General features: G+C 34.9%; 1 protein-coding gene and 1 long non-coding RNA gene across 7 annotated transcripts; one reads left to right on the plus strand and one right to left on the minus strand.

Annotated features, from left to right (window-relative positions):
- Positions 1-384: 384 nt before the first annotated feature.
- On the minus strand, positions 385-10063 carry LOC110886860 (transcriptional corepressor LEUNIG). Of its 6 annotated transcripts, none has more exons than XM_022134720.2 (15): positions 9888-10063; positions 8815-8912; positions 8616-8722; positions 8276-8428; positions 8094-8192; positions 7361-7436; positions 7220-7269; positions 6895-7149; positions 6380-6479; positions 5838-5941; positions 5623-5772; positions 4652-4804; positions 3933-4052; positions 2489-2695; positions 385-731 (listed from the first exon to the last, which is right to left on the minus strand). In XM_022134720.2, the coding sequence occupies exons 1-15, from the start codon at positions 9935-9937 to the stop codon at positions 594-596; spliced, it is 1860 nt and encodes a 619-aa protein (XP_021990412.1). In that variant the 5' UTR covers positions 9938-10063; the 3' UTR covers positions 385-593. The 6 variants fall into 6 exon arrangements, with proteins under 6 accessions (XP_021990412.1, XP_035834734.1, XP_035834732.1 ...); XM_035978841.1 differs by having other exon boundaries at positions 7220-7266; positions 8106-8192; positions 8616-8725; XM_035978839.1 differs by having other exon boundaries at positions 7220-7266; positions 8616-8725.
- A 6887-nt stretch (positions 10064-16950) lies between these two features.
- LOC118483250 lies at positions 16951-25418 on the plus strand. The gene is made up of 3 exons (XR_004870054.1): positions 16951-17165; positions 17247-17511; positions 24760-25418. It is a non-coding gene; the product is annotated as an uncharacterized LOC118483250 (long non-coding RNA).
- Positions 25419-26293: the final 875 nt, after the last annotated feature.

Genomic DNA, 26293 nt, shown 5'->3' on the forward strand with positions numbered 1-26293 from the left:
ATTTGATAGTAAAACCCTAAATCGTGAAGCGCGACAGTTTTGACTTCTCTTAATAGTTGTCCATCGTCAACCATCTCTCGCTATCACCCTATGCCACATGCTCACCGCCTCACCAGCCTCAACCCGACCCTCATCCTTGAACAGCTGGACTTTAGTCGTCACCTGACAACGTAAACGTCGAAAGAAACATCCCAAATTTATGGTTGTCGACATCACCCACCGCTTGCTCAGAAAAATGTGCGCTTGGTTTGTAAATGAGCCAAGCACGAGCAAAGGTCCGCTCGGATTGGCTCAAATTGTGAACAGCCCTCAACCCAGCCCAATTCTACACAAACTTAAAAAATAAAAACCCTTTTCCAACCCAACTTCAACCTTTGAATAATGGGATTATATAATACTACCATTTCATAGATTTTCAACAGTGTCAGCTCATACTATTACCATATATCCAACTATGATAAAGGAACATCAGATCTAAGATTGCGCATGTATATAGTTCCAAAAATATACGACAAAAACCTATTATAGAAGCTCAAACGTCGCCAAAAACTTTATCTACTCCAAAATACAAAAATATATTATATGTATCTAAATTACTTCCAAAGCTTAAGGACATTGCCATTGTGACCGGCTGATGCTACCAAACCGGAACTCGATACCACTAGTGCAAAAACAGGTTCTTCCACTGGCATCATCATCTTGTTCTCTGTCATGTTCCATAGCTCCATACTCTAAAAACATCAAGAAAATCAATATGATTAGAAACAAGAGTTATACCAAATAGGGCTGTCCAAAAAGCTCGCGGCTCGGAGCTCGCTCGGATTTAGCTCGGAAAAAGCTCGCTCGATCTGGCTCGGTTTGAAAGGGAGCCGAGCCGGCTCGGCTCGGTTAGAAAGTGAGCCTAGCTCGGCTCGTGACGAGCCAAATTGGCTCGGTTTGGTTCGCTTGGTAGCTCGGCTCGGCTCAGCTCGAATTATTTTACTTATAATATATTTTATTTTAATATACATATAATATATTACAAAAAGTGATTATTATTTATATGTATTTAGGCTTGTAGTTTGATATCTATGACATATTTAAAGGTTGATTGTCGTGCTAATGAACAAAGTGTATTTACTTGAAATATAAAACTTATTTTGCGTTGTTGAACGTGATTTTGGCTCTAATGTATTAGGTTGAACTCATTTTGAATATGTTTTTTTGAAGTATTGAATAATACTTTAGAATATTGAAATTTAAGAGCTATGTATTAATTTTTATTTTTAAAATCGAGCCAAACCAAGCCGAGCCGAGCCAGCTCGGTTTAAAACCAAGCCGAGCCCGAGCTTAGATTTTCAGCTCGGTTTCAAACCCGAGCCTAGCCGAGCCCGAGCTTGCCCTAGCTCGGCTCGGCTCATGAACAGCCCTAATAACAACGATGGTTTGTAAGGCTAAAACTATTAACTTTCGACTACTAAGACGTTCTTAATTTGTTAAACAACACTATATATGCAACATCAATTAGTCTTGACCATGTAAACTCTTATGATTATATTAATAATCTGAATTGCTTGAGGTTATAGATACAAAAAAAGGGAAAATTACAAGTTTTGTCCTTTATCTTAATACCAATTATCAGGCAGTGTCCTTTTTAACGAATTTTGACAAGTTTTGCCCTTTGCAAGGAATTTTTGTTGCATGTTTTGTCCTTTAGGCTTAACTCAGTTAGATTTTCTTGTTAAATTTTGTCACCCAAGGGTATTTTAATCTTTTTACCCATTTATTTAATTTTATCTAAAAAAACAAAACAAAATATTTTAGGGTTGACTCTTGAAATAAATGGGTAAAAAGACTAAAATATCCTTGGATGACAAGATTTAACAAGAAAATATAACTGGGTTAAGCCTAAAGGACAAAACATGCAACAAAATTCCTTGTAAAGAGCAAAACTTGTCAAAATTCGTTAAAAAGACACCGCCTGATAAGTGGTATTACGATAAAGGACAAAACTTGTAATTTTTCCAAAAAAAAAACACTCAACAAAATAAGAGAATTAACAGGTCAAACGAGTTGATAGTTGACCAAAATGTATTTGCATTGTATACACTACTAAACTCCGTGCTATTCAAATTGTTATTGGTATAATGGTATTATACAGTTTTATTAACAAATAAGACAATTATTATTTATAATAAATTAAAAAAAAACAGACGGAACGGCATTTGCAGTTGAACAACATGCAACACATTTGACCCATTACCCTTTTATCCCTCCGCTAGACTCGCTCATTTCTCATCTAAAATACACTAACTAGAAAGTGTATTATTAAAATTAGATTATTATAGTAAATAATAAACTAATAATATACTTTTCAAATCATATTTACGTCATTAATTATATTAAAAATGGACAAAAAGGTGTTTGTTATTCAGCCCAACCTGGCACATTTTCATGTGTACGGTATTTTGCTATCTAACGCATATTTTCAAAGGTGTGATCTTAATACCTGATAGCAGCCAATTACGAGGAGAGAAGGATAACTCGGATGGAAAATACCGCAACGAAAACTTTTTCCGGGAACACTTAAAGTATGAATGCAGTTTGCTTTTCCCCCCACGTCCATTCTCCACACTTTTATCGAGTCCTCACTTACCGATATCAGATGCTCACCCAAAGAATCCCAGCATAACGACTGAATATTCAATCCATGACCCTGCATTACCCAAAAATAATTAGAATATAATTAAAAAAAAAATTCTTATACATTACAACCATGGACATAAAAGTGTTATGGACCAACTGATCCAAACCGTGCCCGAATGACCTGTTTTGAAATGAATTCAATTCGACCCATTACTCAACCCACCCATTTTTCCACGTCTACAAACGCATATTGGTGCAAGACAGTTTATTGCTCCTTATCAAATAAAAAAAAGCAAATTGGAAAATAATAATCCCATCTTTCTGAAATTGGCGATAATAATCCCAAGTCAGTTATTAGCCAATAATAATCCGACCTTGTCCAATTTTTTTGTTAAATAGTCCGCCGTTAAAATAGCTTAACGGAGTTAAGTGTTTTTCCGAATTACAAACCGATGTTTTAGGGCTTTTGATCAGAACGAGGATACGAGTGGATTGATGTAAAACTTACCTCAAAATACTGCCCCCAACCCACGAAAACGGTGCTTCAATTCGGGTGTTTAACTTCCAATTAACAAAATTCAAGCCATTTCGAACACAATTTCGAGGTAAGTTTTACATCAATTGACTCGTATCCTCGTTCTGATCAAAAGCCCTAAAACATCAGTTTGTAATTCAGAAAAACACTTAACTCCGTTAAGCTTATTTTAACGGCAGAATATTTTACAAAAAAATTGGACGAGGTCGGATTATTATTGGCTAATAACTGACTTGGGATTATTATCGGCCAATTTCAGAAAGATGGGATTATTATTTTCCAATTTGCCATAAAAAAAGGTAGATAAAAATGAGAGTGAAATGCCATTTCATCCCTTTGGTTTGACCAGTTTTGTGACTTTCGTCCAAAGGTTTGTTTTTCCCTATCTGGATCCAAATGGTTTGAAATCTTGCCATTTTCATCGGCTCGTTAACTCCATCCATTTTTCTCCGTTAATTCATGGTTATTTTCGTCTTTTTTGTTAACTTGAAGGGTTTTGAATACCTATACATTATGCTAAATGATTGTACATAAAGTGAAAAAGACCGAACTGCCCTTTAAGTCAACAAAAAAAAACGAAAATACCCACTGACTAAACGGAGAAAAATGGATGGAGTTAACGAACCGGATGAAACTGGCAAGATTTCAAACCTTTTGAATCCAGATGCGGAAAAAAAAACCTTTGGACGAAAGTCACAAAACCGGCCAAACCTTAAGGACGAAAATAGCATTTTACTCTACAAAAGAAACAAGTCAATAACTAAGAATCAACCTTCAAAACATGCCCGGGGGTGAGATTATTCTCCAAATCCGATAACGATACAGACTTTCCGACAACAGATGCAAGATACTTCCCGACACCAGACTGAAATCTAACCAGACTTGCGCCACGCTGAAAAACAAAGTTAATAAACATGTTCAAATGATGAAAAGGATTAAAAGTAGGGGTGCAAATGAGCCGAGCCGAGCCCGAGCTTGACCAGGCTTGAGCTCGAGCTCGATTAACTTATGTGAGCTCGGGCTCGAGCTCGGCTCGTTTGTATTTTCTTAAGCTCGAGCTCGGCTCGGGCTCGGCTCGTTTATTATCTATTAATTAATATATTAAATAAAAATAATATAAATAATAGACTTTTTAGGCTCGCGAGCTCGATAAGTGAAGCTCGGGCTCGGGCTCGTTTACTAAATAAGCTTATTTTTAGGTTCGAGGTCGGCTTGTAAACAAGTTTGAATAAGCTCGGCTCGGCTCGGCTCGGTTACACTAAGGCTCGACGAGCCTAACGAGCTTCACATGTGAGGCTCGAGATCGGGCTCGATAAACAAACGAGCTTTATTTTAGGCTCAAGCTCGGCTCGATAAGGCTCGGCTCGTTTCGAGCTTTTTCTCGAGCCGATCTCGAGTAGCTCGCGAGCCGCTCGGCTCGTTTGCACCCCTAATTAAAAGCCAACACAAGATGTGATTAGTGAATAGTGAGTTTTGTGTTGGTTATTGAACCTTGCACATTTTAATACAACCGGTTTTCTTGACGCTCCAGTAACGAATCTCGGTTTCATCACAAGAGCAAATGAGGTCTTCCTTTTTAGGGTGAAAATCGACTGATGTAACTGATGCAGTGTGCCCTGTGATTGTCTTGATTAAAGAGCCCGGCTGCATATTAGAATTCATCAATTCAATTAATATCGGTAAAAGGTTTAAATACGAAAGGCTCTTAACGTGTGACGATCGGCGACCATCAATATAATGTGCGTAATTAGGATTTAACCCAACACATGCATAATTATGCAAATAACATGCGTAATTAGGGTTTAACCCAACCCATGCATAATTATGCAAAGTTAATTACTAGAGTAAACTGCCATTTTGGTCCCTGAGGTTTGGTCACTTTTGAGTTTTGCCACTTTAGTCCAAAACTCAAACTTTTTGCATCTGGGTCCCCGTGGTTTCAGTTTTATTGCCATTTTGGTCCAAAAATGAAATCAGATCATATTTGTCTTATAAAATCCTGTTATTTTGTCCTTTTCCTCAGGGGCAAAATGGTAAAAAAAAATTATAAATAAATACCAAATTTTATAAGACAAATATGACCTGATTTGCCTCTGAGGAAAAGGACAAAATTGCAGGATTTTATAAGACAAATATGACCTGATTTAATTTTTGGACTAAAATGGCAATAAAACTGAAACCACAGGGACCCAGATGCAAAAGGTTTGAGTTTTGGACTAAAGTGGCAAAAATGACCAAACCTCAGGGACCAAAATGGCAGTTTACTCTAATTACTATTATGTCACTGCGTTCAATTGAAGGCCTAGATTAGATCAGATGTGCTGTTGAGATGCTCGCGTACAGTACTCATCGCACGATAAGGTGGTCTTGTACGTTAACCGGCCTCTTAATATCAAATATGACATATTATTTATAAAAATGTTCAAAAGTGGACAGAAAGTGTTTAGGAGCAACCGACGTACATTTTCAAGATCCCAAATCTTTACGGTTTTGTCATGCGAAGAAGTTGCAAGGCGTAGCATAGAGGGACTGAAACGGATATCAGTTATCGCTTGTGAATGTCCGTCAAGTGTAGCTTTAGTTTCAAGGGAACTTGTACACCATAGCCTCGCCTATATCACAATATTATTAAGAAACCATATGTTTTAACCGTATCATTAAATTAAAAAGTATATACCTTTTTGTCATGCCCGCCAACGGCAACCAATTTTCCATCGCATGAGATGTCACAACAATTGACACTTGTTGCATGAACACTTCCAATTTCCGAAAATGAGAAACCTTTTTACGAAAAAAAAAAATACAAGTTAGACATTTTAATTTTAGTTTTGAGTAAGGTACACATATGGTCCCTGTGGTTAACCAAAATTTTGGATTTGGTCCCTAGCTTATCAAAAGTACACGGATGATCCCTGTGGTTTGCACTTTGTAACTCATTTAGTCCCCAATTAACATATCTAAAGGTTTCAGCAGGTCCAAATTAGGGACTAAATGTGTTAAACGTGCAAACCACAAGAACCATCCGTGTACTTTTGAAAAGCTAGGGACCAAATCCAAAATTTTGGTCAACTACAAGGACCACCCGTGTACTTTACTCTTTAGTTTTTTTGTGTCTTTGGGACACAAAATCACATGTTAATTATCCGATGAGACCCAGTCCCATATAAATAAAACGTTAAATGACCTAAATAAATCGGACCTGAATCACTATCGACATACCGTTTGAGGGGTCCACGTCAGCTTCTTTATCCGCTCGGGATAACTGCAAATTATCATTACCATCCAACGCACCATAATTCAAGAAATCATCAATATTGATCTGCAAAAGAATTTAATAATACAAATAAAACAACCCTAAAAACATGAAAATTATATTTTCTTGGAATAATGGATTTTAATAATCCCAACTATTGTCCGTTGGCCGGCAACGGTCCCAACTTTAAAAATTCCCACTCTCGGTCCCATCTTTTCACATATTGGCCTTCAATGGACCCTGACTACCAGAACCCTAACGCCTTTAGTCTCCGGTCGCCGGAAAAACGTTTTTCCGGCGACCGGAGACTAACGTCGTTAGCGTTCTGTTAGTCAGGGTCCATTGAAGGTCAATATGTGAAAAGATGGGACCGAGAGTGGGAATTTTAGAATTGGGACCGTTGCCGACCAATGGGCAATAGTTGGGATTATTAAAATCCATTATTCCTATTTTCTTTTAGATTTCAAGGTAAAAAAAATACCTTGTCATTTTGTGGAGAACGAGGAAGCGATGCTGCAATAACATTTGCAGTTGCCGATGTATTAGCATCACTTGAAGACATCAATGGCTGCTTTCTCTTGTTTTCCATTGAATGATGAAGTTGATCCTCAGTTTGACTTATTTCTCGTTCATTTGAAAGTTGACTTTGACCCTGCATTTGACCTTCATACGATAGTGGGGGCGGGTGTAGTGCACCCTGTTGCTGATAAACTCGACCCCGAATTTGATCCAGTCCCTGTTGATTTCCGTAATATAATCAAATAATCATTTCCAACACACAAATACAACTTAAGTTTCCGGCTCACCGTTAACGGCCATCCCTTTAAAGGCATATTATTTAACGTTCCAGCTGCCGCTGAAACATACAACAAAAAAAGTGATTAAACAAGGATAATTAATGGGCTGATTAAAATATTGTATTAAAATAAATATTATTCAAAACGTACCATGAGCTTCCCTCGGTAAACCCTCGGACCCTTGAGCACTTTGATTGATCAAAGAACTTATCATATTGCTTATGTCCTGTTCCACCAAAAAAAATTACAAAATAAAGTAATTTGACATAATAATAAGTTTAGGGCGTTTGGATGTGTGTTTAGATTCGATAACTACGACTTGAAGTCGATAATCAGTCTAGATAGTTTAGTTAAACATATTATTTTATATTTTCTTCATTATTTAGGATCATAATAACCAAAAGAGTAAATTACGTTTTTGACCTCTGTGATTATCTCACTTTTACTATATTAGCCCAAAATAAAAATTTTTAACATATCTGCCCCCATGGTTTCTATAACTAACCATTTTGGCCCCTAAGTCTAGAGATCATGGGGGCCAAAATGGTTAGTTATAGAGACCATGGGGACTAAAATGGTTAGACTTAGGGGCCAAAATGGTTAGTTATAGAGACCATGAGGACGAATATGTTAAAAATTCTTATTTTGAGCTAATATAGTAAAAGTGATAAAACTACAGGGGCCAAAAACGTAATTTACTCTAACCAAAAAAAAAAAAAGTTGTTACAAGAAAATTGATTATTGAGATATATGCAAATTGATTAAAATTATGATTATAATTTTTCAAGTTGCGATAAGCCGATAATCACGTTAAAAACTCAGATCCAAACACCACCCGAGGCTCGTGTATTATAGTGTAAAGCAAAAACAGAAAGATACACACAAGTGTAGGTACCAAAGATTGCTTCTGATACGGAATCGGTTGGTCACTCATTGAATTAATGTGATTCATAATTAAGCCCGCATTATCTCCATAGCATTGCTATATAAAAAAAAAAAACATATAATTTTTTAATAAGTATATTATAAGCAAACTCATAAGAAACTGAAAATCACATTTCCTACCTTGGGAACCGCTTGCCTCATTTGGGTTGACGCCTCGGCAACCCAAGTGTTCTTTCCGGTACCAACGTTGTTTGCGTTGACCATTCGACTTTGATGTTGACTTCCTTGCTGATGCTGCTGATGCTGCTGATGCTGTTGTGGTACTCTAAAATCCTGTCATTAAACTCTACGTAAGTCGATAAATTATAAAATAAAAACCGCTCTTCGTATAATCGTATTAATAACATTCGTCAGAAATCAGAACCAAACATCTGAATATCTGATCCCATTATGTGATTTGACTTTCCGAGTCAAACATAAGTAAACGCAAAGGGAAAAATATGTCATTGCGTAAGCTCACCTCATTGATCGGTTCCATAATACCTTGGTGGTGTTTGTACCGAGAAATAAATATATCCCAGAAAACCGTCCACCATTCAAGAAGGAAACCACGCGGAGCGTCGATTGCTACTGCGACAAAAATCGATAAAGAACATTAATTTTTAATCCTTTATATGAAGATAAAGTAAAAGCACATATAAACTATTATCTCCATTTACCGCGATGGTTAACGGATACTTTTGCTTCTTCTCCAAATGCTTTTTTCGACGCGTTAAGTTTCCTCTTGGTAAGATAATCCAGAATATAAACATCCAACCTGTTTTCCAACAAAACAAGCAGAAAAATTTGAAAAAAAAAATCTCAAAACTATCGATACTCGTAAACATTGATAAACATAATGTCAAGTAATTTTACACTACTCAGAACCAAGATTACGTTGAGAACTGCGAGAACTGCATAATCCACTTGTATATTTTGCTTTAAATGTGACACGGAAGGTGGTCACATACAGTGGCGGATCTAGAAAATCCATATCGGGGGTAACGTTTCTATAAAAATGGGTAAAAGATTCGAAAAAAGTCAAATTTTTCCAAAATTTACACTATCGTCAGAGCGTCACCGGAGCGTCAAGGGGCAACGGAGCCTATCACTCTAGGTCCGCCCCTGGTCACATAACCGCATACACGACTATCTCTCGTTAAATCACCAATGCACTATGTACAAGTGCTTTATGCGGTTCTCGCGGTTCTCAACATAAAAGTAGCTCCGAAAAAATCGCAGCCCTAACCTAATAGGCTAATATATCAGTAATCATTTTTCTTACAACTCCTTACTTGCTTCACACTTATCACTCAAACCCACAACCAAACACCCCCTCTGACCACAACTTAAACATCAACAAAAAAAAAAAAAAAAAAAAAAAAAAAACCTTTTGCATTTAACTTGGGATTCTTGAAATGGGTGATTCTATATGCATACATACAAACACAAATACACACATTTTTTTACACACAGTCGATGATAAATAGTGGTTACATAAACCCCAAAAAACCCTCATATCATAAATCATTCTCTAAAAGCAAAAAAAAAAAAAAAAAAAAAAAACTATTTTAAGCAAAGATATCAAGAATCACTGAAAAATGCACAAAATGCAAAAGAAAAAAAAAAACCCTCATTCGATCATTCAAAACCCACAAATAAAAATACAAAATTGAACAATAAAACGCTACTAAAAATTTAAAAAAAAAAAAAACCCAATGATGATCAAAGAAAAGGGGGAATGAATGCTTACATTGTATCACTATCCATGATGGATGATTGTTGGTGTGGAGATTGAGACATGATGATGATGATGATTCTTGTTAAACCCCACCCCAGAAGAATAAAGCAAAACGGCCGGAAACAATACGATGAAACAAGCGAAAAGAAATGCTGAGGAAAAAGGTTTTTATAATCAGAATGTTTTTTATTGTGAAATTATAAAAGTGTTTCTTTTTGACTTAGAAAGTGTACGGACTGACTTCCTCAAGAAGCTCCAAAGGCGGTTAAATAATTTGTGCCCCTTTTTCTTCTTTTGTTTAATTTTGTATAACTCCAATGTTTGGAGTTTTATATTGTTTTATGTTTGTTATAAAATTTGTTCTAACTTGGTAGGTTAATTAAGTAGTGTAATGTGCGTTTTGGATGATTATATTGGTTAATAGGGTATTGATGGAACATGTGATTTTTTTTGTAAAAGATTTGGTAGGTTAATTAATTAGTGTAAGGTACGTTTTACATGGTAAAATTGGTTAATGCGATGGGGTATGGTCTCGGGGTTGCTATTGGGGAGCCGGCTTAGAGGGTTTCTCGGTCGGGGAACACCGCCCTCCCTCCATCCATCCATCGATGACATTGGGGATTCACCCCCATTTTCCCCGAAGCTCCAAAATTTTCGAACGTTTGAAATGTTGCAGTTGGCAAACGGTCAAAAAAAACACTTAAATTAATTTTAAAAATTCTATGTAAACTTCATTTTCAATTTTAAAAATCACAATCTCAAATCCATTTCCAGTGTCTTTACCAACTTTCATCTTATATAAAAAAACTCATGGATCCGAGCCGACCGAACCCGCCTCCATTCTTTCCCAACACACGCACTAGTCCCTCGACCCAACCCCCACACGTATACCCCTCGACACCAATGGATCCGTATTCGTTTTGCGGTTTTAGTCAAGCTCAAAACGCTTGGCAAGTACAATACCAACAACAGCAACATGTTATGCAAATGCAAATGCAATCACAACCAATACAAATGTCGCTGTCCCAACCGTTTTATAGGAGTGCAAAAGGAGAAGTACAAAAAGAAAGAGAAAGAAAAGGAATAAGCGGTGACGATGGAAAAGGTGGGCTTAAGTTTGATAAGAGACGACTCGAATTTGATCTACAAGCTCAAGAAACTGAAGAGTTCCGACTCATGAACTGATGTCGAAAGCCTACCATAACGAGATCATGCGGTGATTTCAAAAATGAAGGACAAGATCGCGAAGAAATGGCTAGGAGGAAGTGACAGTGGGTTCTAGGTTACCTTTTTATTTTTAAATTATGTCTTTTTCTTATTTATGTTTTTTTTAATTATGCCTTTTTTCTAGGCTATGTAATTTTTTTAAATTAATGAAAACTTTTTATGTTTTATAGAATTTAGCTATTTAAAAAAATAGAAGAGGGAAGGGGAAGCGCACCCCATATTTGGGGGAGGATGATGAGGTGGAAGGGAGGGTCATGTGGCGCTGAGTTAGATTTGGGGGAAGGGGAATATAGGGGCATTGTTGAGATATGTAATTTTTTTTGTAACGGATTTAATAGATTCATTAACTAGTGTAAGGTGCGTTTTACTTGATCATATTGGTTAATAGAGTATTAAGACTGTGCGTAGTCGTTAGATTATGGGGCGTTTTTAAGCCCGAAAACGCCCAAACAAGCCCGACCATGGCCCCCAGGGCGTTTTTTGAATTTTGGCTGTTTGGCGTTGTATTTTCCACGCCCAAGATGAAAACCATCGACCAATCAGTGTTTTAGTTGAATATTATTTGTTTTAATGATTAAAAAAATAATAATTGGGTAATTATGGGAGTGCCACGTGTCGAACAACGTCTAAGGGTGGGGGCATTATCCCACTACGCCCTTTTCTTCAAAATGCCTCTTGACTGACTAGGATGACACGTAGCGGACAACACCCAAGAGTGGGGTATTATTCACCATAACCACTACGCATGTTCTAATGAAATACATGAATTTTTGGTTAACGAATTTTCATGGAAAATGAAAATATAGTAAACAACATAATATGTTAACAAGGACATAGTCATAAACTAATCTATTTTTTATATTAGTGGTTTGTTCATATCAAGGTTAGGGATAATATCATCATCACAACATACCTTTTTCATGAATATGTACAAAACATATGTACTTTACAATAAAGATACACGTCGACTACCATCTCACTTGTTACATAAGTGGAGATCATGTTGTTTTTTTTCTTTGACATGGGTTATCTCATCAACTTTTTGTTGCTTTACATACATTTTATATCATCTATGATAAAGAACATTCATGTCATTACTTTTTTTACATTTGGAATGCCGTTTTATCAAAATTTGACTCTTTAAAGGGTAACAAGTTGTTGTTGTTATTATTTTATTATTTTTTTAAAGTGTATATATATATTTTAAACAAGTTTAGAGACTTTGATATACTAATTTGTTAGAAAAACTTTTGGTGTAAAGTTGAAAAGAGATATGTTGATTTTTATTTATTAACTTACAATTTTTACTCCCACTTGAACTCATTAACATAGAAACAAATTACTTGTTGTCATATACGGTTCTTTTCTTGTTAATTCAATACCACAAATAAGAAATTTGTTGCTTTTTTTCTGTTACTTCCTTTCTTTTTATATTACTTCCAAATTTGTAGAAGAAAAATCAAGCAAGGGAAAGTTTAGGATTTGTCACAATTTGAGTTTGACATTCCTCAGTCGTTTAGGATTTCTTTTTGCATTAATTCCAAACCTATTTAAGTTTAATACAAAAGCCCTAGTTAAATTTGTTTTTTGTTTCAAACTGAAATTTAGAATTCTTAGCAAGAAGTAAGTTTCAACTAAACCGTACAAAAAAATAGATATTCAAAAACATAAGAACCACGGTCTAATAATCGGTCTATGTATGATTCAAACCGGGGACAATCCTTAAAGATTATTAAAAAAAATAATCTAACAAAGTCAAGAACAAGAACTAATAAATATCAAGAGACAAAAATACAAGATTGACAAATAAAATACGGTAAATGATGAAAAGGTCATTTGAAAAATATATATAATAATAAGGTTTGAATTACAAGTATAAACGGTTACAAAACCAAATACTATATAATTTTTTTTGAACGGTGAGTTTCCTTTTTAGCGATCCAATGTCACACCGCCTAAACGGCGGCCCTAGCCAAGATCTGTCCAGACTACGTTGTCTTAACTGGGTCCGCACTGGGTTGGTCAGACTTGGTTACGACGTTCCCCCGGAAACCGTACTGAATCCACACGAGATGCCTCGCTGAAGTAACAGCTGGATGAAAACCGGGGTGCAACTCAGGGTCGAACCCCCCTCGGGGGGTTTGTCACCATCATTACTCAATATCTACCCCAATATGACATAAGTGGGAATTGAACTTGAGTTTCCATTGGAAAACCCAAACCTCCTACCACTAGGCCACAAGTAGAGGATAAATACTATATACTTAAACGTGTATAACTTTAAATATTTTTATGACAAATTAGTGGACAAAACTAGCGAAAGTTTATAAAATACCAAGGATTTTACGGTGGAGGAACTCTTATGTCTAGATACATTACAATATTACATGCCACTTTGTGATAAACTCACCACTCATGGTGTTGGGTTTGTGAAGTCTTTATTGGGCTTTTGGTTAGAAGATTAATGGGGCAAGTTTAATAATACTATGTCCAGCTTAACTATAGTTTTTTTTTTTTTTTTTTTTTTTTTTTTTTTTTTTTTTTTAAACAAAGTTTAATAAAATAAATTCGGTCTTCGTGAATTTGGAAGTAAACGTTGTATTGTTAAAAGAGTATACTATGCCCTTCAACATAACAAAACTACAATGCCCATGACATTATAGCATAGTAACTGTTAGAAAAGGAAAAAATAATTTAGAGAAAATTATTGATTCTTCAAGATCATCTCCATATTTATTTAAGTCATTCCTTTTATTCGCTCTTGTAAAGCCTATAAATAAAGGCTCGTTTTTCCAGTTTTGTAAGCAAGAATTAAATCAATAAAATTCAGATCTTTTTCATCTCTGATTATCATTTACAACAGTAACATCTTAGGAGTGAAATAACTCTTGGGGACCGTTAGGTCCCGAGTTCGATTTTTTTTTTTCACAAATTTATTGCGTCTCTCTAAATTAGTGTATAGACATTATTGACTAGTGGAGATGGATATGATTCCGCTGGTAACACGACGATACTCCAGTGAGGTTTCTTTCTGAATTAGTGTATAGGCATTATTGTCTAGTGGAGATGGATATGATTCCGTTGCGATGATAATCCAGTGGTCCTTTAGTGATCTAAATTTGCGTCCCGTCAATGATCCAAATTTGTTGTTAAAAAAACTACGATTTTATATATTTTACAAAACAAGTCAAGGATTTTATAAAACCTATCAAGTCTTTCTTAGTCAAAGCGTAGTGCAAGAAAATCTTATTTAAGAAGAAGCATTTTAAATGAAATTAAGTCAAGAGAATTGAGATTAATTAACTCACGAAATAAATCAATTTAGATGAGAAATAAACAAAGCCTAATGTTTTTTCGAAAGCAAGGTACTTAAAACCATAAAATATCTCTATTCTTCAAATGATCTTTAATTTATATTCGAAACATCATGGAGTGAAGAAAAAGAACGTGATCAAGAGCAAGAAGTTTAACGAGATGTGTTGGTGTGATCCTTCATTGCAAAAACCTATTACCAAATTCACACTTGCTAGGAGCTATCATCCGCTATCATCCAAACGAGTGATGCGAAATTGGAAATCTAGCGATAGATGGAGAGGCAATGAAGGAAATAAACTTATTTGTAAGTGGATCGAGACAACAGTAGTCGCACGTCCTGGCAGTAAACAATGGTGTAGAATTAGATGTAAATACAATTGTTGTATTTTAGGTGTGTAAAATGTTAACCTTCTCTAAGAAATCGAGGATTCAAGTCTCGTTGTTGATAAGATGTAGAATTAGAAGTAAATAAAAATGTTGTATTAAAAGTTAAATATCAAAGGTGCCAATTATTTGAAAGAACTTTACTTGAACATGTAGCAAAGCTGCTAGGTTATGAAAGTGGTGAACTATATTGGACCACTATATATGCAATCCATCATACAATCTTAAACCATTCTAACCGGTTAAACTGATTAAACATTATTGAATTTACTGACTTGCAATGACTAAGAGTGCGAATCATGTCATGTTGCCGAGTATCAACTTGGCTAGTAGAAATGTTTATTCAAACATCGACCCATATTTATTCGTGTTAAAAAATCATAAACCCTATCCTACACACAACACTTAAAATTTGTGTAATCTGAACACGCCTCGTCTAACCCCATATATCTGAATGTGTCAAACGACTTGACGAGCAGCAGTCAAGTTACAAATGTGCTAATCAGTTTGTAATAAATAAGTTGAACGAGTCAAAACATGTTAACATGTCGACTCATTCAATGAAACATGTTAAAGTGTTAAGCAGATTCACCTAAACATGACCCATTTAATTAAACATGTTAATAAAGTTTCCATGTACCAAACCATTTTTCTTTCCAAGTACAATAATCATAATTTTGGACGAACACTAAACTAAGTAATTAAGAGTAAATTACACAAAGTGTCCTTTATCTATATATTGAATTGCACTCTTTGTCCTTTGTATTAAAAAAACACGCAAAATATCCTGTATATATAAATTTTGCACACTCTTTGTCCTTTAAGCTAACTTATATTAACTTTTCACTCAACTTAAAGGTAAAATATCCATTTTGCCCAAAGGAAGTAATCTGAAATTTATTTATAAAGGACGTAATCTGTAATTTACTTAAGTTTTTTTTTTCTTCTAATATCTTTTCTTTCTTTTTATTTTATTAGTTATCACTATTGTTTCATCGATTAGGGCTGAACAATCCTTAACCGTTAACCAATATTAACTGATAACCGAACCGCCACCAAACCGAATTAACCGATAACCGATATTAACTGACGGTTATGGATAATGTTATTTGATTAACCCATAAGTCGGTTATGGATATAGTTAAATGTGTCCCATAACCAAAAGTAATGGAACGTTACAGAACTGAATCGAAATAAATTAAGACATGCTTTTAAAATATCTCAAAATTTAAGATATACATGTTCAAGAAATCAAACTCTATACACAGAAAAATCATATACGAAAGCTTTGTATGTTATATAATTAGTTTCAAAATGTTTAAAAAATAATTATTGTATAAAATTTGACTCATTTTATGAATGTGTATGTTAATTTCTTTCTTTTTTTATATTTTAAAAACGATTGTAACTATGATAAATTCATTTAGTTTAAATTTTAGTTTGAACTTAGATCGGTTAATTAATTAAAATTAATTTAAACAAAACCATAACCGAGTCTCATTACCAATTAACCGAACCGAAGTTCGATTATGATTATTGTTAAGGAAATTCCATAACCAAAGCTAGCACTTACGTATATGTTTAAAGGTAATAAACGAACCGAGTCGCAATTTGCACACCCCTATTATTGTTTACTTTAAAAACTTTCTTAATTCATTGATTAAAATATATATATATTTTTTATAAAATATATGTTTTTTATAATTTGTTATTTTTTTTTTCATTTGTTTGATTAAATGATTTACTTTTCTTATTTTACAATTAATGTAATTTTTTATCCTATATTTAATTTGCAACCAAAATATGCAATACAAATTGTACCTTATGCTTTATAAGATATATCAGTTTTGTGGGTTCTGTTGTTCTATTGGACTATGTGGGCGGTCATTACCTCATCACCATCGTATACATTGGGTGACCCCCTGCTTTCTTAATTCGCCACAACACCAACACCGCCCACAAACGTCTCCTAAGTAGTGCGATGACCCAGGCGATTCCGGTCACCTTCTACGACCGGATTCCAGCGGTAAGGCCGGCGATTCCGGCCACCTTTTACGGCCTGATTTCAGCGGTTACGCGTAGGTAACTTTCCCTGTTATATTTTATCGTTTTTTTTTTCATTTAGAATTCTGTTCATCTTCTCCGGCCTGATTGTGTTGTTCTCTTTTTCATTCTGTGCTTTTTCTCTCTCAAATCTTCGGCGACCAGGTGCGGTTTTGCGCTTTACTCATTCTTTGGTCTTAGTCTTCTTGGTTTGAACCTTTGATTTTGTAGTTGCAGGTGTTGTTGCTGGTGGCGCTTTCTTAGTTTCTGCTTTGTCGTTGCTTAGGTTTATTCTGACGGCGACGTATACCGTATTCCTCGGTCTTCGTCTTCTCTGTTTCGATCTTTGATTGTGTAATTGCAGGTATTCTTGTCTTACGAGTTTTGATTGTGTAATTGCAGGTGTTCTTGCCCGTGGAGTTTTCTTAATTAATGGTGTATTTGATACTTCTTTTCTCTACGTGTTTATATGATTAGGTTTACAAGCTCTTATCCCTGGTTTAAAATTTGATTGACGAAACTTGATAAATGTTCTTCGTGTTAGTTTAGCATATCCTTGCTTAGTTTTTTAGTGATCTCTTGAGAACAAAAGAATGCCTTCAATTTTTTTTATCCCTTATTACACAAATGGGGCTGGTAAAGACTCTTCTATTACAAATTGAACAAGGTCAGTCAATTTAATCATTTTTCGGTTTTAATTGTTTTTTTTTTAATTTCAGTTAGGGTTTTATATTTGTTGTTTAAATTGAGAGCATAATTTGATATAAATAGATGTTTCTGATATAAAACAATGGTAAAATTCTGTAGAATCTATTCAGAGAATGTATTTCATATTCACTCTATATCTCATCAACATTTGTATCAAGAGTACATGTATATTTATATTACAGTCAATGTAACTGCCAAACATTTACTGTGAAGCCAAAACGGTTAGTGGGAGATAAACCCATAAGGGGTATTATGTATGTATATCTGATTCATAACAACTGTAATATAAATATACATGTACTCTTGATACAAATGTTGATGAGATATAGAGTGAATATGAAATACATTATCTGAATAGATTCTACAGAATTTTACCATTGTTTTATATCACGTTATCAGCACCCTGCTCTAACTCATTCTGCTTGTTGACGATTTCTCTTGTTTTGGTTGCTTCTACAGCGGTGTTCTACTATCACTATTTAGCTCTCACCTCTATTTTGGAATTCTACTTCCACCACATATTCATCAATCCAGGTAATATTCATTAACGTCTCATGCATTTATTTGGTAGATATATAATCTTTTACTCACTTGAATCACACACATCAACATTTTTTTTTTTTTTTGTGATTCAATGTTAATTCATTGACATAAAAAATGAGATAGATGGATAACACACACAAAATAGGGTGTGGTATTTTATATCTGGATTCTTAAAATAAATAAAATAAAATAAAAACAGATCTGTTTTTCTAAGACCAAACAAGAATGATGAAGAAGATGCAATTTTGGTTTATCGTAAAGAGTATAAATTTTTTTGTGATTCAATCTTGCAAAATATTGTTCAAAGTAATATGAGATATAATCGTTTGTCTGTGAGTAGGATTTTGAAATCGACTATCAACATTTTCTTTCTCGTTGTTTATTAGATCGTAAACATGCTTTTAGATCTAGACCTTGCCTTAGTACTATAACTACGAAACACGAATTAGATTGCCTTAGTACTGTAACTACGAAACACGAATTAGTTTGACAATCACTGCCGTCATGTATTACCGATTAAATAAGAGTGTGTGATGAAGATCTCGATTTCTTCTTGGTTGTTGCGGATATTGGAGTAATGCACACTCTGTTTCAATTGCTTGATGTTATTGTTTACAATCACTGGTTGTTCTCTGTTTTTCGATCTCACGTTTCCTCTAGCAAGACTCCGGTGACCACCCTTGTGACAAGCATCATCGTCGACCGCCACCGATTTTTTTTCAGCCGCTATACACCCACCGGCGAGATTTACGTGGTTGGTACGATCAACAACCGTTCGGAACTAGAAGATGTTACGTAACTGAATGAAGCCATGATTATATATTAAATTCTTGTTTGATTTTGAAAAAGAAACGGAAACGCGTTAATGATAATAATCACCTAAAAATTAGCGAAGGTTTTAAAAGAAAATAACGTTTTACTGTAACTGTTTGTAGGCGGCATTTTTGTGTTTTGAAGGCGGCATTTTTGTGTTTTGAAGGTCAACTTTTTGACCACTTTTTCATATACTTTGGTAACTCGGTGTTCTCTGACTCCTTTTTAAGGAATGGATTTTTTTATACTATATTATAATAATATTATAACCTTACATGTTTACATACAATTTTTTTTTATTTTTGAAATAAATTTTGTAAGCCTGCACTTAGGTTCCTCAATTTTAAAGATTTAATAAATTTGTTAGTCTAACTTTGTTTAAGTTAGATTTTCCTTAAAATTAATTTTACCATCTACTATGGCTAACTAAGTTAAATATATATATATATATATATATATATATATATATATATAATTACTTGTAAAATTTATTAAATTATTTAACTATATATTAAGTATGGTTCTTTTTGTATACTACCGCTAGTCGCTCTAATTTTATAAAACAATCTTCCTAACTTTATCCAACTCTCCACTTGCTAATATTTTCATATTACTTGTGTTATTTCACAAAATTTCTCATGAAAATATCATTTGTAGATACCATATCGAACTTGTCAAATTTTAAATTCACTGCACTTGAAATCTCGGACAACAACTACCCCTCTTAGGTTTTTGATGCTAAAACTCATCTGGAAGCAATGAGTTTGGGGGAGACAATCATTGATGGGAATAAAACGTCCTTTCAAGAAAAAGCTAAAGCTATGACATTCCTTCGCCTTCATCTTCATGAAGACCTAAAGAGGGAAAACCGTACTGTGGAGGACCCTCTCGAGTTATGGAAAAACATTTAAGAAAGATTTGACCACCTGAAGTTGGTCTTACTCTCAAAAACTCACTACAAGTGGGTTCATTTAAGATTACGAGATCATAAGACTGTTAGTGAGTACATTTTTTCTTTTCTTCGTATCACCTCTAAGCTTAAATTATGTGGTGAACAAATCACCGACAAAGACATGATTGAGCAAACTATCTCAACGTTCCCTTTATCAAACATGCTCCTGGCGCAGCAGTACAGGGAACGTAATTTTACAAAATACTCTGAGCTAATATCATGTTTGTTGGTCGCGGAACAAAACAACAAGCTCATACTACAAAATCATTAAATGCGTGTTATGTGATGATTTTTTTAGCCTATGTTTTTTTTCTTCCTTGTTTGGTTTTTATTTCAAATCTAGCGGTATTTTATGTTTTGAACTATTATTATGGTTTCACTTAAAATTTTGTGATGTTTGATTCATATTTGTGTGATGTGATTTTTTTATCATACTCAAGCAAGAAGTTCGTTATATTAATTTATTTTATTATTACCAGAGGAAATATGTTTACAAGTTCCAATAAAGCTATCATTGGTGATGAATGTCTCGTAGATAGTGGTACTACCAACACTATTCTCAAACATAAGAAATTTTTCTCTGAGTTGTCACCTGCAGAGACACTTGTGGGTACTATTTCTGGTGTGTGTGATCTTATAGAAGGCTCTGGAAGAGCAAGCATCATATTACCATCGGGTACTAAACTAATTATAAATGATGCATTATACTCTAGTAAATCAAGACGAAATTTACTTAGTTTTAAAAGTATTCGACAAAATGGTTACCACCTCCAAACAACATCCGGAAACAATATTGAATACTTACAAATTACTTCAAATGAAAATGGTAAAGATACCATTGTAGAAAAGCTAAAAGCTTTATCCTCTGGATTATATTGTACAAATTACTCCTATTGAATCATACATGGTGGTGAGTAACCATAAGGTACTAGATAATGACACATTCACAATATGGCATGACCGACTAGGTCACCCTGGTAACATAATGATGAGGCGAATAATTAAAAGTGCAAATGGGCACCCTCTTAAGAATTTAAAAGTCTTGTTATCACAAGAATTATCATGTGCGGCATGCTCTCTAGGTAAACTCATTACTCGACCCTCACAAACTAAGTTGACACAAGAAAACCCCTCATTTTTGGAAAGAATCCAAGGGGATATCTGTGGGCCAATACATCCTCCTTGTGGTCCATTCCGCTATTTCTTAGTCTTAATTGACGCCTCATCGCGATGGTCACACGTGAGTCTTTTAGCTACCCGAAATGTAGCGTTTGTCTGACTATTAGCGCAAATCATACAGTTGAGAGCTCATTTCCCTAAAAATCCAATTAAAACCATACGAGTGGATAATGCAGGAGAATTCACATCCCAAGCTTTTAACGATTATTGTATGTCGATTGGGATAAAGGTTGAACATCCAGTAGCTCATGTTCATACACAAAATGGTTTAGCTGAATCATTAATTAAACGATTACAAATAATCGCTAGACCTCTCCTGATGAGATGCAAATTGCCATCTTCTGCATGGGGACATGCTATTTTACACGCTGCTGCACTAATCCAATTAAGACCAACTGCCGATCATGAATATTCCCCATTACAACTGGTCTCCGGAAGAGAACCAAATCTGTCCCACCTCAAAATATTTGGTTGTGCGGTATATGTACCGATATCGCCACCACAACGTACCATAATGGGACCACAGAGAAGACTGGCATTTACATTGGTTTTAATTCCCCTTCTATTATTAAATATTTAGAACCATTAACGGGTGACATGTTTACAGCACGCTTTGCTGACTGTCAGTTTAATGAGACAGTATTCCCAGTCTTAGGGGGAGATAAGACTAAAGAAAGACTGGTAACACAAGAGTTAACATGGAATGCATCATTATTATCGAATCTCGACCCCCGAAGTGGTCAATGTGAATCTGAAGTCCAAAAGATTATACATTTGCAAAGAATCGCAAATGAATTACCAGATGCATTCACAGACACAAATAGGGTGACAAAGTCACATATACCAGCATCAAATGCACCTGCTCGAATTGAAGCAATCCCAGAAGCGATTACCATACAAAGAAAGCGTGGGAGACCAATAGGTTCCAAAGATAAGAACCCACGTAAACGGAAAGAGCATAATAAATCAGTTGGTGAAAACTTAGTAAATGAAACCCTAGAAGAGGTAAATGTCCTAGAAGAGACAAATATAATTCCAGAGGAAAATGAAAATCCAGAAGATGCACTGGTACCAAACGAAAACGAGATCTCTATCAATTATGTACAAAATAGTACAATATGGAACCGAAATGAAACACGTGTTAATGATATATTTGCATATGCTATAGCAACAGATGTAATCAATGAAAATGATTACATACCTAAAACTCTAGAAGAGTGCATGCACAGAATTGATTGGCTAAAATGGCAAGAGGTCGTAAAGGCTGAGTTAGATTCACTTGAAAAGCGAAATGTTTTCGGACCTGTAGTCCGAACACCCATAGACGTCAAACCAGTAGGTTATAAATGGGTGTTTGCTATAAAAGGAAATGAAAAGAATGAGATTGTACGATACAAGGCACGTCTTGTAGCACAAGGGTTTTCCCAAATCCCAGGAGTTCATTATGAGGAAACGTATTCCCCTGTAGTGGAGGCGATAACCCTTAGATTTCTAATTGGCCTTGCAATCTCAGAAGGACTTCAAATGAGACTTATGGATGTCGTCACTGCATACTTATACGGGACACTTGAAAATGACATCTACATGAAAATACCTAAAGGGTTAAAAATGCCCGAAGCATTAAAATCAATACCTCGAGACATGTGTGCTATAAAGCTAAAAAGATCTTTATATGGTCTTAAACAATCTGGCCGCATGTGGTACAATCGGCTCAATGAATATCTCGAAAAAGAAGGATACAAGTCTGATGTAATCAGTCCATGTGTTTTTATAAAAAGATCACTCTCAAAATTCACTATTGTAGCAGTCTACGTTGATGATATAAACATCATCGGAGCTCCTGAAGAGATAGAAAAAACTGCTAATATATTAAAGAGAGAATTTGAGATGAAAGACCTTGGCACAACAAAATTATGTCTCGGCCTGCAGTTTGAGCATTTACGAAACAGTACATTCGTCCATCAGTCAAACTACATCCAGAAGATGTTAGTACGTTTTAATATGGACAAAGCTCATCCGTTTAGCATACCCATGGTTGTCCGACCGCTAGATCCTCAAAAGGATCCTTACCGCCCTCAAGAAGAAGGCGAAGAAGTACTTGGTCCAGAAGTACCGTACTTAAGTGCGATCGGTGCTCTTATGTATCTTGCAAATAACATGAGACCCGATATTGCATTCTCGGTACATGTACTAGCAAGATATAGTTCAAACCCAACACGTAGACACTGGAATGGAATAAAATACATATTCTGATATATTTGCGGGACACAAGACTTAGGTCTTTTCTACCAGAAAGATCAAAAGTCCCACCTTGTTGGGTATGCTGATGCTGGATATCTATCATATCCACATAAAGCAAAATCTCAAACAGGTTATGTATTCACATATGGTGGCACAGCAATTTCTTGGAAGTCAACTAAGCAAACACTTATAGCAACGTCATCAAATCATGCCGAACTAATTGCACTATATGGAGCTGGTCGAGAATGCGTGTGGTTGAGATCAATGATTGCTCACATACAAGAAGCATGTGGATTGGAACAGATCAAGAAGGAGCCGACGATTATTTATGAAGACAATGCTGCTTGCATAGCTCAGATCAAAGAAGGTTACATCAAGGGTGATCGAACAAAGCACATTTCACCAAAATTCTTCTCAACATATGACTTGCAGAAAGAGAGGGAAATTGATGTTTGCCAAATCAAGTCAAGTGAAAATTTAGCTGACCTATTCACAAAATCTTTACCAAGAAACAGTTTCGAGCAACTATCACACAAGATCGGTCTCCGTAGATTGAAAGATGTTTGTTGAATTCAGGGGGGAGAATTATACACGTTGTACTCTTTTCCTTGACTAAGTTTTGTCCCATTGGGTTTTCTTAGTAAGGTTTTTAACGAGGCAACATAACTGGTCCTGCAGTATTAGTTTATCTCATAGGTCCTGAAGTATCGTTTTAACATGATCCTGAAGCATGATGTTAACAGTGTATAATGAACAAATAATGTATATCTGAGGGGGAGTGTTATGAATCAGATATACATACATAATACCCCTTATGGGTTTATCTCCCACTAACCGTTTTGGCTTCACAGTAAATGTTTGGCAGTTACATTGACTGTAATATAAATATACATGTACTCTTGATACAAATGTTGATGAGATATAGAGTGAATATGAAATACATTCTCTGAATAGATTCTACAGAATTTTACCATTGTTTTATATCAGTTTCTACTATAATTATGAGCTTGTATGTGATTATTTGGTCAATAATCAATGGTTTAAAGTAGATTTGAATGTGTTTTTGAGGAATTCGAGTGGTTGATCTAGAAATAATGCCGACACTAAGATGAAGAGCGAAACAATGAAGATGGAGTGAGGATTGTTGCTCAATCGACTGCTTATACGCAACCTTGGTGTCATAGGATTAAAGATGGTGTCGTGTCGTATTTTGGTGAATCTAATTACACCATATAACTTTTTTATATTGTGAACTTCATATAATTTTAAATGTGTTGTCATTAGGGTGGGTTATGATCTGGCTACAATAATTACATTGTATTGTAGACGAATGACTAAATAATGAAACATATAGTTTAGATGATGTGGATTTTATTAAAAATTTTAAAACTTCAATGATAATAATAAAATGTTGTAGTACACTTTCAGTTTGCAAGTCGTTTAATTTATTTATAGAGATCATGCAATAATTGGTTCCAGAGCACCATTCAAGGGCAACCGATTAAGTGGAGATGGATTGTAAAATAGGATTAAATTCCTATAAAAGTTAACTATCAGATATGAAGGGTCGTTCATGACAGAATACCAACAAAGGCACCGTTAATGAAGAGAGGCTCGAGCAATTTAGAAGACGGTTAGACTGCCGCATATGGTTGAATAGAACACATTTTTGTTGGCTACCATCTAGTGAAATTCACTAGGGCTTTAGTAACAAATTGGTGCATACTACATTATCTCAGATTAAAGCAACATATTCAAGGTCTAATCAAAACAGAGGATAGAGGATGGGTGTCTTAAGGCTAAAAGGAAGGTAATCTCAGCTATATTCTTAACTTCAATATGGGTGCTTTGGCTCAAAAGGAACAAAAAAAGATTTCAAAGGGAAATAGGTTTATATTCAAAATGTAATTGAGGACATTAAGGCTCTATGTTCCTCTTGGTTACAAACATATCGTCTCTACAAAACATTTCTCGGGAGTAACGGTGTGCGTTTTATTTTGATGTATACTTTTTAGGTGATGAGTTCTTTATGGATGTTTTGGTGTTATATTTAGGGTTCTCTTTCGGTGACTCTGGCGAGTACCGACGCTGTAACGAATCAGACGGATACCGAGCTTCTATGATATATGGATGTCAACCCGGCCGCAACGCGACGGGTGTTACATCTTGTTTTTACATAAAATGTTGGTGTGATCGAGTTTTTTTTTATTATCAATTTTATAATTATTATAAGTCATTTAAACAAAACTCACACCGAAACATGGATAAGAATAAGTGCATTACCACAGGTTAGTTTAAACATAGATAAAAAAACATGTCTTAATGTTGTATGTTGAGATGAGCGCCGGATAGTTTAACCACGTCTAAAATAACCAGCTGCTTTTAAAAATAAAGTTACAAAATTCGAAATTTTATATAACATCATAGTTTATATAACCATGTTGCAAATGGAAGGTCCATGGGTGCAACAACCGGAGAGTTTTGTGGTACATCTTACGGAGACGGTTTTAGAATATTAGTTAAACACTATTAGGGACGAAAATGACAGTTAACTCAAATTAAATCGTACAATGACCATTTTACCCCTCACTAAACAAACAAAATTAACGGACGTTAAGTTTTTAGACTGAAGTAGCACGTTTCAAGAATGTTATAGACAGAAATAATAAAATTTGAAATTTGGCTTAGAATAAGATAATTGAACAAACCACTATATAGCATAGTGTCTCAAAGTTACACATCAATTATATTAATGGAGGTGAAACATCAAAGGGTTAGAATTTTCATGATTGAAAATCAACATAAACAAATTGGGATCCAAATAAATCAATAACTTGAGTTTTCTGACGATTTCTTCATAATAGTTAACTGCTTTGATGTAGTTTATTTGAAGAGAACAGGTTATGCTGAGAACGGTTTAACCAATCAACCCAACCAGAATGATAGAAATTATCCCTCCTTTATTTAGCAAAAATACTTGGTCTCACATGTTCACTATTCAACTTGGTAATAT

Source organism: Helianthus annuus, chromosome 10 (genome assembly GCF_002127325.2).
Source record: "Helianthus annuus cultivar XRQ/B chromosome 10, HanXRQr2.0-SUNRISE, whole genome shotgun sequence".
Classification (NCBI taxonomy): domain Eukaryota; kingdom Viridiplantae; phylum Streptophyta; class Magnoliopsida; order Asterales; family Asteraceae; genus Helianthus; species Helianthus annuus.

Excerpts from the sequence above, each read along its gene's own strand:
- LOC110886860 (XM_022134719.2), bottom strand. The coding sequence starts at position 9,937 with ATGTCTCAATCTCCACACCAACAATCATCCATCATGGATAGTGATACA. Across the intron at positions 6,480-6,894 it reads GTTCTCCACAAAATGACAAG|ATCAATATTGATGATTTCTT; the intron begins GTATTTTTTTTA and ends ATTCTTTTGCAG. Across the intron at positions 5,942-6,379 it reads TGACGTGGACCCCTCAAACG|GTTTCTCATTTTCGGAAATT; the intron begins GTATGTCGATAG and ends TTTCGTAAAAAG.